The sequence below is a fragment of the Leptonotus elevatus genome, chromosome 1 (assembly GCF_054856555.1).
Source record: "Leptonotus elevatus isolate MCC_2025b chromosome 1, RoL_Lele_1.0, whole genome shotgun sequence".
NCBI lineage: Eukaryota > Metazoa > Chordata > Actinopteri > Syngnathiformes > Syngnathidae > Leptonotus > Leptonotus elevatus.
In genome coordinates this window covers 31,607,352-31,622,485 of record NC_141239.1, presented here as the reverse complement: position 1 = coordinate 31,622,485, position 15,134 = coordinate 31,607,352, and the positions used below count along the sequence as shown (strand labels likewise).

At 38.5% G+C, this 15,134-nt stretch overlaps 1 protein-coding gene across 1 annotated transcript; it reads left to right on the top strand.

Annotated features, from left to right (window-relative positions):
• The first annotated feature begins 4,043 nt into the window (after positions 1 to 4,043).
• cacng1b (calcium channel, voltage-dependent, gamma subunit 1b) lies at positions 4,044 to 14,805 on the top strand. The gene is made up of 4 exons (XM_086083547.1): positions 4,044 to 4,348; positions 9,388 to 9,462; positions 10,284 to 10,421; positions 14,397 to 14,805. Exons 1-4 carry the CDS (start codon positions 4,108 to 4,110, stop codon positions 14,627 to 14,629), a joined length of 687 nt encoding a protein of 228 aa, XP_085939673.1. The 5' UTR covers positions 4,044 to 4,107; the 3' UTR covers positions 14,630 to 14,805.
• Positions 14,806 to 15,134: the final 329 nt, after the last annotated feature.

The window sequence follows — 15,134 nt, the reverse complement described above, 5'->3', positions numbered from 1 at the left end:
GTGTTTCTTCGTATCCCCAAACATATCTTACTTTATCATCCGTCATTTATTGTGACTACAAACGTGTAGTATCGGTCAAAATGTGTGACGTATATCCGCTCTTGTAGTCGCTTATTGGCAAAACCTGTTTCCATCGCCAAAATGCGCATTTTCCTTTTTTCGATACGCTTCAAAAACCACCACCTCCAAGCGTAAAAACTTTTTTTGCGAATTTTGGGCCTTTTTTTTTTACAGATTTCTGGTGTTTCCATTCAGTTTCTTGAAAATTTGAATACAAATAGGTAGATGGAAACCCACCTACAGACACTCGTCTCCATTTACAGGTTAAATTCTAATACAGCAGCACCTTGACGAACAAGTTTAATTTCAAAATTCCGTTTTTCCAATTGAAATGAATCCATTCTAGTTCCCCACCTGGCACACAACATAAATCCCAAAACTCAACCAACTGGAAACATAATTAGCATCTCTGCTAAGAGCAATGGTTTTAATTTTATTTTTGAAGTGTTTTGTCATGTTATTAGATAAATATTGATTGTAAACTGCTCCAGATTGTGTTTTCTATAGAATGATGGTTTCTATAATTGTGACATGATGGCGGTTGCATGAAAAAGGCAGTTAAAGTCATCTAAATCCTCACTGAAGTTGCAGCTACCAAATATATGACACAAAATGAAAGGGTTCACCGGGTCACAGGTCCAAAAGACACCATTATTACGCACTTATCAGTCTCATGTTCCAGGGAGGAACAGTGATTCAGCCGCAAACACACTCAGGTGGAACGTGACAATGAAACAAACGCCTCTCTGCCGCCTGCTTCCCCCTCTTTAAAAGCCATCTGATTTATCTGTGATGATCAATTTTCCGCTTCGCTTAGCTAGTGATGGTGTTTACAGAGAGCACTTTCACAGCACGCTCGCTTTTAAAATAGTATGACGTGTCCGAATCGAATGGCACAGCTGGGATACACAAGAAATGGCTGGCTGCATGTTACACCTGCAAAATGGAGGAAAGCTGACTTGGTCTCACAACCACACGCATATCGTGACAATTTTTATTAATAAAAAAAAAAAGAGTATTTTTTATTAGTATTTTTGGGGGTGAGGCTGGAACAGATTAACTCATTCACTGCCATATATTCATAAAAAAAAAAAGATTATTAAAAATTAGGGGCGACAGGCAATTACATTTTTTAATTGTAATTAATCGTATGACTTCACTAGTTAACTCACGATTAATCGCAAATTTGATATCTGTTCTAAATTAACAATGAAAAAAAATTCTAGGTTTTCATGCTCTTGTTAACAAAAGTGGAAAAAACTAATAGAAATAGTTAAAATGAAGTTTTTAACGTTTATAGCCGTCAATGGCAGTGAATGAATAAAGAAAAAGAAAAGAAAAGATTATTACAATTTTGGGGTGTCAGGTGATTACATTTTTTAATTGTAATTAATCGTATGACTTCACTAGTTAACTCACGATTAATCACAAATTTCATATCTGTCCTAAATGTACAATAAAAAAAAATTCTAGTTTTCATACTCGTGTTAACAAAAGAGGAAAAATTGTTAAACTAATAGAAATTGTTCAAATGAATTTTTTACGTTTTTAGCTGTCAATGGCAGTGAATGAGTTAATGGCATTTCCATTCATTTCAAATGTGATTTGAGATGTGTGTTTTGCGTTAAGAAATAAATCAACGGCACCAATGTATCTTTAACGTCTTCTTTCCAGAAAGTGTCTTCTTTAAGTTTGACAAACACAAGCGGCTTCGACTGTTGACTGTTGCTTCCAAAGATAAGTAAGTAACTGATTTCATGACTTGTGACTTGCTTGGCAAAAAAACTTCTGAAAGTCTAGACCTGACTTTGACTTGAACTCAATAACATTATAATGAGGCTGCCTCATTAAGCAAGTGGCAACATTTGGGTTCAATTATCATTTTTGATGGAACAGGGGAAAAGACAATTGCAACATTCAAGGTTTGCAACTCAAGGATAAGAAACACAACATCTACGACTACGATGTTTGCCAGACGTGGTCACGTAGGTAAGCTCGCTGTGTGAACTGTGGTTCTGTGAAACAAAGCTAGCTAGCTTAGCTTGACAGTTTAGCTTACCAATAGCTGACCAAATTAAACTAAACTTCATGTCAGTTGTGCATTTAAATGAGAAGACAATAAAGTGCTAGATTAGACATTACGTAGACTGTTATCTTAAAACGCTACAACATACAACAAACATACAAAGTGCGCAACGTTAATGCTCCTCATTCGCCTATTGATTCACACAATTACATTGGCACAAAAAACAACATAATTATGTAGCTTCTAATTCTGATTATTGCAGGACATGTTTACTCCCATATGTAGTAAAATATGTCAATATTTATCGACACAGTCAGTGTTTGATACATTTGAAGTTCTAAACGCAATGCAAACGAAAAAAAAAAAATTCTTCTAAATAAGAATACATAAATTAATCTGTACCCTTAAGTCGTTTTTTAAATTCCTAGAGCTCAAATGTATATTTTGTGTGTGTATAATGATCAGTGAAATATATTTTTATCCCACCAATGATATATTTTGAGACTGTATGACTTGACTTACGACTTGCTTAAACTACGTAAAAACTTGAGTGTGCCGAAAGTGAAGCGCATTGCTTTAAAAATAAAGAGCATGACCATTCACAGGAACCTTTCATATGGATGAAAAGTATGATTGTGCCTGTGAGATTAGTCATTTATTTCAGTGCAGTGAGCCTCTCTTCTTTGAGAATTTTCAATATTACATTTTGAGTTGGTTTCATTGGCGCGATGAAAAGCAGCTACAGCAGAACCCCGGTCGTTCTAATTTCAATTTCTTTATTTTTTTTAACAAAACAAATCATCCATTTTCAAAGTTGGAGTCTATCCGCAGCTGCCTGAAAGGTGGGGTACAAGCAGGACTGGTCGCCAACCACTCGTTGGAGACATCTACTTTTCACTTCACCAGGGTAACTCCGCTTCATTCTCACAACCGTGCCAACAAGTACATTTTGCTATCTTCTTCCTGTTTGAAAATTAAATACATTACATAGTCAATTACTTAAAAGAAAAAGCAGTAAAAACGATTAAGACAGATTAAGCATTTTTAATGGGTTTTCAAGAATTTAGACAATTAGTAATTACTTCAAATGGACAAAAACTTTATTAATAATCAGGTTTCATGAGACGTTTCGAAATTGCCCCAACAACCCCCCCCCCCCCCCCCCCCCCCCCACCGCAATTGCCTGCACTTCTTTGCCTAATGGTAAGTTAGCCCCTGCTTGTGCCCTCTATAGTGGTATCACACACTAAAAACACAACAAAACCAAAGACAAAAAAAACTGTCAGTTGTGGAGTTAATCTTTTAGATATTCACAAAATGTTCTTGTACTTTTCCAGAAAATGTTGGCCGAAATTGCAAATCATACCTCATTTAGGCTTAGCTCAAACATGTGAATACTATACAATTTTTGTTAACCACATAAAACCAAACACACAAAAAACGATTTAATATTCCTCGCTTTCTATTGTGCTATGTTGCATTATATACAGTAAACTCATTGAGCGTTTATTTTACATGTCTCTAAATGTGGATCATCTCCTGCCATCAGGTGGGACCCTCTTCTGAAACTGTGACTCCTGATTGGCTGGGTAAGTGGATCAGCTCATCTGACAACTAATAAAGGAAATCTCCCCCCCAGGGATCCCCTGACACGCAAATGAGTTTTGAAGCTACTAAGAATATGAGAATGTTCCACATAAATGACAACATTCTTCTGCATGTGTCAAAACGGGAGTGCGGAGGGGGAAGAGAAACAGGATAAGGTGACCTTACGTTGACTTTAGATTGCTTCTATATGAGGTGTAAGAAGTACATCATTTAGCGCACGGCTTCCACTCACCAAACAGAAAGTGGTGAGGGAGAGCAAGAGTGGAGAGGTAGAAAGTAGGGCGCTCCTTTCAGGTCCCCCCTTTTTTTCTCCGGAACGAAACAGCAGGCATAAGACTGAGGGCGAGAAAGAGTCGTAGACAGGGACCGGAGGAGCACGGCGACTTAGGAACTCGAGGCTTCCACTGCGCAGCATGTTCGAGGAGCAGGCCACCAAGGTGAAGATCACGTCGGTGGTGATTTTGGCGGGCATGGCGGCCATGCTGGCCGCCGTGGTGACGGACCACTGGGCCGTCCTCAGCCCCCGCGTGGACAAGCTCAATGTCACCTGCCAGGCCGCCCACTTCGGCCTCTGGAGGCTATGCAAGAAAAATATCTTCATGGTGGAGGAGGACCCGCAAGGCAAAGGCTGCGGCCCCATCGGCTTACCTGGAGGTAGGATTAAAAGTGTGATTGTAGGTCAGTCAGTTGATCTGTAGGCAGATAAGTCCGTCAGGAGTTGGTCCGATTTGTCGGGCGAATGGCCAGTTGGTTGGGCGGACCGGTCGGTCAGTCCATCGACTGTATTTGTTGATGATGCGAAAGTCGGACGGTGAATCGGTCCATCGCTCAGACGGTCGATAGATACAAGAACTGGTAAAACTTTATATCAACAATATGAAGTAATATTTTAACACTGATCATTTTAACATCATCAAGCTTTTCATGCAGCTTGAAGGTCAAAGCGGAGGAAGCGTAGAAAATGAAAGCCCCCTTTCACATTGGCATCTCCTTTGGATGCCTTTGCGCCAGAAATAGAGGCGACAAAAGTACTCACAATCTGTACTTGAGTAGAAGTACGGATACTTGGAAATGGAAGGAAAAACTGACCACCATTCTGATGCAAACTGAGAAGAGCGAGGTCGGTTCTCAGGTTGCCCAGTTTCTAGGATTGGAGTCGATCTGGCAACACCAAACTACTAGAGCAGGAAATTGCACGATGATCGGGAAAGTCTCTCCAGACGACTGAACAAAAAGTCCACAAGGTGAATCCTTTTTAAAGTGATAATGTACGGACGTCAGGCTTTAAAAAAAAAAGATTTTGATGCTCAACAATCTGAAGTCGATGAAGATTTATCACTCTTCGAAGCGTCCACTGACTCAAGCTCTTCTTGATGCTGTCAAATGCGGGCAAACAGGAATGACAGGCAATGTGAGGAACATTATTAACACACAGTGGGAAAGGTAAGCAGACAAACATGACAGAACATGGACTGGACGCCTTGAGTGGACTAGTCACCATGACTGGAGAGTGACGTAACAGTGACGACTGGGTTAGCTGCGGCGATGAAGATGATTTGGCAGTGACGAAGACTTCTTAGCGGTGACGATGAAGGTGGCTTGGCGGTGAGGACGAAGAAGACTTAACTGAGACGAAGGGGACTCAACTTTGCCGAGACAAACCCGCACAACTTCTACATATGGCTTCGACAATGCTCCCACACGGACTGGACCAACACAACAGACTAAATACATCAATACTAATGAGACACACCTGGGGACCACTGATTGGTCACACACAGTGAATGGGAAGGAAAGAAACACACAGGAGGACGTAGTCAGACATAACGAGACACGGGAATAAATCAGGAACACGTGACGAACAACAACCACCGACAAAAACAACAAGAAAACACCCAAAACTAAACAAAAAGTACAAATTGTGAGTACTTTTACCACTTGTAGCTCTTGGACTACAGCTGGCCTTATGGGAAGCTTATCTTTTTTTAAAGCCTCTGGCTGTGTGTGCGTGCCTGGCCACTTCGGTTTTGAGATTTCATTCATTGACTTTTAGCCCGGCGGCTCCTGCTGCGCCACATCAGGACGAGCCTTAATAAAGTGTGCCTTAGCGCTTCAACTCGCCACTTAAAAGCACACCTGGGAGACCAACATTGGAGGGAGTGGGAGGTGGAGAGGATTGATGGGTGGCGGGGAAGGTGGGGGGGCTGGGATGAAGTTTAAGAATGTTCAAAACGTCCAATGGGAGCTTTTAAGTGGGTCTTGAATGTTCATTTTGAATGTCTCCGGATCGTCTTATTGGATGATAATGGAGGCAGAATTTTCTGTCAAAGTACATGCCCAACCAGTACGACGCATGCTTTCTTTAAATGGATTTTATTGGACAGAGCTGAGCGTGAGAAAAACAACAGGCAGAATCTTGTAAATTCACTGGGAGAATATTTACGTTAATCTGTTAGATCAAGTCTAGTTCTGCTGTCTGTGGACAGCTTTTATAACTGTGTCGATTAGCTGCCATTAATATTTAAATGGATGGCGACAAAAGTGAGCACACCCCTTAGTGAAATGTATTCTGTGTTGTCCCATTAAACGATCTAATAAAATATTTGCATAAATGTGATGATTGCTCACTTGATACTTAAAATGCTGTTTATTTTGCCTCGGCGTACTCTTATTAGCAAGTAAAATTACGAACTTTAACTCATTCACTGCCATTGACGTCTGTAGACGTCAAAAATTCATTTTAACTATTTCTATTACTTCTAAAACTTACTAAAAATCCACTTTTGTTAACTAGAGTATGAAAACCTAGAAAAAAATATTGTACATTTAGAACAGATATAAAATTTGTGATTAATCGTGAATTAACTAAGTCTTTTCTTAAAAAAATTGCGTCAGGCGATGACAATTTTTTATTGTAATTAATCGCATGACTTCAATAGTTAACTCACGATTAATCACAAATGTAATATCTATTCTAAATGTACAATAAAAAAATTCTAGGTTTTCATACTTTTGTTAACAAAAGAGGAAAAAATTTGTTAAACTAATAGAAATAGTTCAAATTAATTTTTGACATTTTTAGCCGTCAATGGCAGTGAAGGAGTTAAATGGCAACTACACCCAATGAGTCTGACTGACTTGAAACTTCGCACCAATCTCTCCGTCCGTCAGTCCTTGACAAAAGAACTTCTGGAATTTGTTTTGAAATAAGTTTCCGGATATTGTACTTCACAAACAAACGCAACAATAACAATTTAAAAAATGTTTTTCCACCTTTTCGTTTTGTCACTCGTATCTTAAGCCCACACTGTATATAATACCTATTACGTATAAAATGCAGCAAAGAACAGCGGATACTTTTTTTTAAAGTCCACACATCTCACCACCGGCACCCGCAGGATATGAATGAAGTCTCTGAAGGCTCTGTTGTGTCCCACTTTATCCGAGCTCCATGGCCATTTAAACACCAGCGGCAACCCTCATTCACATTGACCCAGAATTAAGCTGTCATTCCACACCAAACATGGCTGACGACACTGAGACGGATAACAGACTGCTATACGGAGCGTGAACTGCACCGAAAAAAATCCCTTTGAGTGACAGGTGCTCCCCCGCAACTAAAATGTCTGTATCTGTTGGATGAAAGGTCAATGATGTGGTCGAACGTCCTTCAATTGGTTTCACCTTCGCTCGTTACAAATCGGCAGCTTACGTTTAATGAGCGCCACATTTCATATGGGACACACTCAACGACAAGCGTGAGCGTGTTGGCATGAAGATAACGTACTGATGCAATCTTGCAACCTTTATTGCATTATTGGCAAGTTTCCCCATGGGGAAGTCAGCTAGCATGGTCATAATGGTTTGCTATCACAAGAAACACAAAAATAAATAAGAAGACTTTCTCAGTGGCCCTGTGAGGACAAATCTGAAGTTTTCAGTGTACCGACGCTGTTTCCTTTGACTAAACATCACGCCTGCTGAAACCACATCTAAGTATTGGCACAGGTAACGTAACCCAATTTTGGTGAATTTTATTGAAGTGCATCATAATAATATAATCAGCATTATATATATATATATATATATATTGTTTAAAATCATCCCACTGGCCACCACATAGCCACGGAGCTCCTTTGACTTTCGCAGGGACTTCAGCAAATCAATTTCTTCTTCGACCGTGTGAGTGCTGATTTTAAAGAGAATAAGAGGGGCCACGTCTATTGGCAGATGTGTTCACACCCACAACGGTGCCCATTTAAAAAAATAAAGAAATACCACAACAAAGTCTAACCTGCCCCTGTGCATGTTTATGTCACACTTCGTGTCCGACTTGTGATGGTAATAATAATGATTATGATAATAATTATAGTGATAATAATAATAATAACAATAATAATAATAATAGGGGTGTTAGAAAAAAATCGATTCGGCAGTATATCGCGATATTACAGAACGCAATTCTCGAATCGATTCGATATGCGGCCGAATCGATTTTTAAACATAATTTTTTTTATGGAAATATTCAACAAAACGTCTTATTTAGGGTTAGGATTCACACATTAAGCATGGAAGAATGTTATATTAATGGAACATTAAGCCTTAATATTTTATTTCAGTGCTGTTCAAACTTGAAACAGACTGCAACCTGTTTGTTAAATGCAGTGGCTCACAGTTATAAGCCTGAAGTACATTTTGTATTTTCTAAATTTGAGTTTTAAAAAAATCGCAATAATAAATGTATAGATTTGTATTGGAATTAATCGTATTGAATCGAATCGAATCGTGACGTGACCTATGAATCGTGATACGAATCGAATCGCCAGGTACGAGGCAATTCACGGCCCTAAATAATAATAATAATAATAATAATAAATTTGTATTTGTAATGCACTTCACGTTTCAAGAGAAATCTCAAAGTGGTCAAGAAACAAAAGCCCATAAAGGCCAAAATCTGACAAGTAAGTAAATAAGTAAGTAAATAAATACATAAATAAACACACGCACACACACATACAGACACACACATGCAATCATGTCTACAGTCCTCTTGCTATGCCTTAACATGTGGCTGAATTGGACCAGGCAGAACCGGCAGCAGCCTGTTGCTAGGTAACCTCTTTAGTGATTCTTTCTCATCCGGAGTAACAAACGGCTCCTCTGTTGCCTGGTGTGTACACACACACGCACACACGTACACACACTCATACGCGCTCACGCACGCACCAATATTGTCCATGGATGCGAAAGCAAGCACCCGTGTGCCTTCTGGTTTGAATCTGAGGGAGTCAAGATGGTTAAAAGTGGTGATGTTTGGCTTTTCTAAGGCTCCTTTCAACTGGGCTGTCCTGAGAGACAGCAAACACAAGATAGATGGGAGGGATGTGACTTGCATTTTCTTTTCAATTCCTTGGGGATGCACATTGTGATGAAAAGAAGGTTTGTCAAAATCTGCAAATGTGACATTTACATCACTGGGCAAGAGGTCTGCAATGCTATAATGAACTTGGATTGTTGTTTTCTCACTGTTTTTATTAGAATATTACAAATTGGAGTTTACTAGAGACACAAAAAAGACAACAAAAACAAGTCATCAAATTACAACAATACAGTTAAAATAATACGAGGATTAAGAGGAATGTCACTCCAAGTATGTCACCTACTACTTGTCTTTCCTGTTTGTTCCGCTGCAGCCAAGAACTGCTCCTACTTCAAACACTTCACGTCAGGAGAAGAAGCAGAAGTTTTTGAAGTGAAGACCCAGAAAGGTAAAAGTTGCATCACCTCCTCCACGACATTATAGAGCTGAGTGTATCGTGCATGTATGCATTGTATATATTCATAAGAGCACGTCTGCAAATACAAACATGCACTTTCTGCTCATGATGAACAACAATCAAATATGATGCCGTACATCCCTGCAGTAATATGCTTTTCACCTCAGGCGAGACTTTTATTCCCGCTTTAATTTATTGCAAGACCAAGGCCAACAAGGCCACAACATTAGGTACACCTGCACATATCTAATGAGATCGACGAGAGGAGCCCTTTGGGGAGAAAATCTGCATTTCGTTACAAAGATTATACAGGTAGTTAATATATTTAATGATATGTTTATCATTGTGGTTGTGTTTTGCAGTGCTTACACATTTAGGCACAGAAGTATTTGGACAGTGTTTTTAGGAGTTTGCCTTATTCACCAACAAAATGGATTTAAAATAAAGCAATCAGTGTGTAGCTTTAATTTGTATTGTTTCCCACACCTCGGCTAAGGAACCTCAACATACTGACAAAAGTGTCATTCAGTAACTCACGCGAGGGTAATGCGCAATTCTAAATGACAGAATAAAGGCTTATATGACAAAATAAGCGTCACAAATACTGAAGCTAAAATACAGGACCACAGTCATAACACATAGCATTGTGTGTGTGTTTTTAATGTGACAAATGTGTCATGCAAATTGAATCACGGTATCTTTGCAGAAGCGCCGCTTGTTTTCAGCTGCAAGCTAATTAAGTGTGGCGTAAGTCAATTATGCGAGTCGCTCAGCCGCCACAAGGACTTTTCACTGTTTTTTTTTATTGTCAGAATACAACATCTCGGCGGCGGCCATCGCCATTTTCAGCCTGTTCTTCATGATCCTGGGAACCTTGTGCGTCATCTTCTCTTTCGGGAAGGGCCGCGACTATCTTCTGAGGCCTGCTGGGATGTTCTTTGCCTTTGCAGGTGCTAGTCGCTTCATTTTCTGTTTTTAATGGTGAAATGTTTGAAGGGGGGGAAGGGGGGGGGGTCAAATCAGTTTTTTTCCACAAGTTTTATTTGTACTTCTTGTATCTAAGTATTAATTTTTCAGACAACTTTTAATTTTTACTCTCTACATTTGAAAACTAAACTGAAACTGTATTTTGAACACCTTACTTTGTCAAAATAGGTTTGCGGTTTTTGTTGTTGTCGACAGTAATATGTTCTATGCAGCCCCACTGGTCTAAATATGTTATTTTGTTTAATATTGCGTTTGTGGAATATGAGTTAAGCAGCAAAATCCAGCTGTTTTTATTGATCTCAGGGGGCGGCCATTTTGCCACTTGCTGATGACTGAATAGGACATCAATGTTGCTCAGGTCTCAGGCAACGACCAATCACAGCTCACCCTGAGACCTGAGCAACATTGATGCCATCTTCAGTTGACAGCAAATGGAAAAATGGCCGCCCCCTAAGATTAAAAAACAAAACAAAAAAAACACGGCTGCATTTGGCTGTTTAACTCATATTCCGCAAATGTAGTATTAATCAAAATATCATGTTTAGACTAGTGTGGTCACATATACCATAATATTGTCAAAACATGTTTAAGGTTTACTTTCCCTTTAAGAGAATTGTTTTGCGTTGTCAGCCACAAGAATAGAATGTGGTGAAAACTACCAGCTTAATAGATAAATTCTTCATTTAAATTAAAACAAGAAAAAAATAAAATACAAATTTTCACTTGACATGAACTAATTTATGTCATGCGTTGCAGGAAATATTTAGCTCAGTATACATTAACCAGTCCTAACAGATAAAACAGATGAAGCTGGATTTTAGTAATGAGGAAGGGGGTGTACCTAATGAAGTGACCTGGACGTAATGTGAATGTGCCGATTTGAAAACATGGCGCCCTCATGTGGTGACATGCTGTATATCAAATTACGTCAACCAAATGTTTTCTTGTTCATATTACTGCAGGATTTATGTTGGTTTGAAAAATTACACTTAACCACATTTCATCCATATTTACCCAATTTGTGAAAATATTGGATTTAAATGTGAACCTATTTAAGTTGTCTTAAGATCAAATGTACTGTAGGCACTATGCAAGCTATTCATCAATCAAAATTATTTGAAAGCATAGTTTGTACACACACAACACACTTAATTCATTACACGAGAAAAGATCCCTACTAGCAATAATGCTGAGCTGCCCCCACAGAGTGTATTTGTCGTCATACCTCGAGAAAGAGTACGACAGAGCAAAAAAAAAAGAAGACTATCTGCATGACTGTAGTTCAGCTCTGGTACTTGAGAAAATAGAAACATTTTATAGTTACAGTTGCATCCAGCCTACATGTAAATGTTATAGTTATAGTTTGCAACCAGCCTGCAGGTGTAACGTGTTATACACCAGTTTCTGTATTGTAAAACCAGAGAAACGGATATTTCAAGTGTATGTACTTTCATTAAGTATTATTTAAGTAACCAGTTATCATTCTTATGTTGAGGGAGCACAGGGCGGAAATTGGTAAAAAAAGTAACTGATAAGTTACTTTGACAATAAAGTAATCATAAATAAATAAAGTAAATAGATTACTTTTTTGAGCAGTAATCAGTAATCACATTACTTTTTCATGTAATCGGTGACAACCAGTGTTGGGAATGTTACTTTAAAAAGTAATTAGTTATAGTTACTCATTACTTGCTTAAAAAAGTAACTGAGTTAGTAATTGAATTACTTCATAATAAAAGTAACTTGCTACCAGGCAAAGTAACTATTTTCACTGCTTTTTTTTTTAAATATCAAACAATTTGGATTTTGGGATTTTATTATTATTATTATAATTATTATAATTATTATAATTATTATAATTATAATTATTATTATATTTTTATACAAGGAATTCAAATTATGTCTAGGCTATCTAGGGTGTTTTCATTTTATTTTGTGAGTATTTATGTTACACAAATGTCTCACTCCATAATATGACACATCATACAACAACAACAACAACAACAACAACAATAATAATAATAATAATAATAATAATAATAATTCATTAAATTTTGAATGGTAATGAATGTTCTCCCACAGCCAGTTACTACAGCAATCAGAATAATAATAGAAATAAAATAAATAATGGATAGATGGTGATTTGTGGCACATATGTCATCTATAGGTAAATTGTAGACAATCCTAGCCAGTCCCTCCAGGATTGTTGCGGGCTAAAATAATCAATAATAGATCAAAGAAATTGCCAATGCTATTAAAATATACAGTGCTTAATGCTATCATGGCCAAAATCATAGCCATAACTATTACTAAATTTACTCCTCAGAATCATCAACTTCCACTTGATCTCTCTGGAAAAACATGGTGATATATCTTCAGTTTATAATTCCACACATATAAAGACGTGTTTAATGATTGATTTACGTCAGAAAACTGCCCAACTCAAGGCTTAAAATGCATCATTCACATACAAATGTCGCCTCCATGAGTGTGAGCATATTTCTTTCAACACTTTTCACATGTTTAGCACTCGTGAAATAAGAGAAATACAATTGTTGGTGCTATTAATTACACTAGCCGAGCGTGTCGCTATGATTTACCGGTATCTTTATCGCTGTTATGGTGCTTGTGGATTCGCAATATGTCACTCAGTAGCTAAGTTGTCAAACCAGTTCCAGGCGAGGACGTGGACTCTTTGCTAAAATGCTAAAGTATGCTAAGCCTTAAGGTCCAGAAGGAAGAAAGATGACACGTCCGTCACGTCGTGACACGCTTCCTGCGGCACCTCCAAAATAAAAGTCACTCTACATTTCGGCTGTCAAGACACTTTTATTGTGACGAGGTCCAACGACAACAACAGTGCCTCTAATTGTGCGCAACTGACATTTTCAGAGCTAGTTACCGCACAATGTCTTGTAAGCTTACTTCGAGCCTTGAATCTAATAAATAAATTGTAACGCAACACATTTCTCATACAATAACGATAACGCCGTTTCAAATATGGGGAGAATATTTAGTTAGATTAGTCCGTTTATGAAAAAAAAATGGAGTTACCTAACGCCGTTAGTTTAAACGCCGTTATTCCCAACACTGGTGACAACACTGTTCATCATGAATGTCAAATTTGTGTGGTTTCAATGTGGTTGAGTGTACGCAAGAGATGGACCCAAATGCCGGGATGTGGGAGAAGCAAAACAGGGGAGCGGGCTAAATATGCCCCCAACAGCAAACAAGATTTTTGGTCAAATATACTGCTAAATCCACAAAGAAGGAAAACGCCATTGCAGTCTATGGCCAGGGTTGGGAGGGTTACTTTTAAAATGTAATCCGTTACAGTTACAAGTTACCTGCTAAAAAATTTAGTTAGTAACGTAATCCAAGTACCATAATATTAAAGTAATGTAACTGGATTACTTTTGGATTACTCCAACATTGAGTATGCTCATGAAGACAAAATAAAAATAAATATCACCACAATATATATTCTATACAATGTGCTCCTGCTATTTGCGGGTGATAGGGACCCGGGCAGCCTACAAATAGCAAAAATCCTTGTGTAATTAAAAAGCATGTAGACTATAGATAGATAGTTAGATTGATTGATTGTTTGATTGATTGATTGTTTGATTGATTGATTGATTGATTGATTGATTGATTGATTGATTGATTGATTGATTGATTGATTGATTGATTGATTGATTGATTGATTGATTGATTGATTGATTGATTGATTGATTGATTGATTGATTGATTGATTGATTGATTGAAGGCCATATGCTGTTTTCGAACTGTCACTGAAAGCAACCACACCTCACAGTTAGATAGATAGATAGATAGCTGTTTCCAAATGTAGGGAGCAAAAGTCATCAGAAAAATAAATCCTTGAGTAAAGTACAGACTTTAGTATGGGGTTGAAGTATGTGTTATCTTGCCCGCAGGCCTCTGCATCATCATCTCGGTGGAAGTCATGCGTCAGTCGGTCAAGAGGATGATCGCCAGCGACGAGACCATCTGGATCGAGTACTACTACTCGTGGTCCTTCACGTGCGCCTGCGCCTCCTTCACCCTCCTCATCCTCAGCGGCGTCGCTCTCCTCCTCATCTCCATGCCGCACATGCCCAGAAACCCCTGGGAGACCTGCATGGACGCCGAGCCCGACACCTTAGATTAGCTTTACACCTGCTCGCATACGGTGCAAGCAAGAAAAACAGTTTGACAGAGAGTATGCAGAAAAACTAGTGAAAAATTATTAGAAATTTCCAGGAAATCTGATTTAAAGGGAAAGCCAACGCCCCCAAAAAATTATTGACAAAAATGTGTTCTATGCAGCCCTTAATAGTCTAAAAATGGGATTCTGGTTAATATTGTGTTAGTGGAATATAAATTAAGCAGCAAAATCCAGCCGTTTTTATCCATCTCAGGCGGCGGCCATTTTGTCACTTGCTGTCGATTGCAGATAACATCACAGTTGCTCAGGTCTCAGGTAACAACCAATCACAGCTCAGCTTTAAAAAAAAAAACAAGTGAGCTGTGATTGGTCCTTGCCTGAGCTTTGAGCAACATTGATGTAATCTGCAGTCGACAGCAAGTGGCAAAATGGCCGCCCCCTGAGATGGATAAAAACGGCTGGGTTTTGCTTCATAACTCATATTCCACAAATGTAATATTCATCAGAA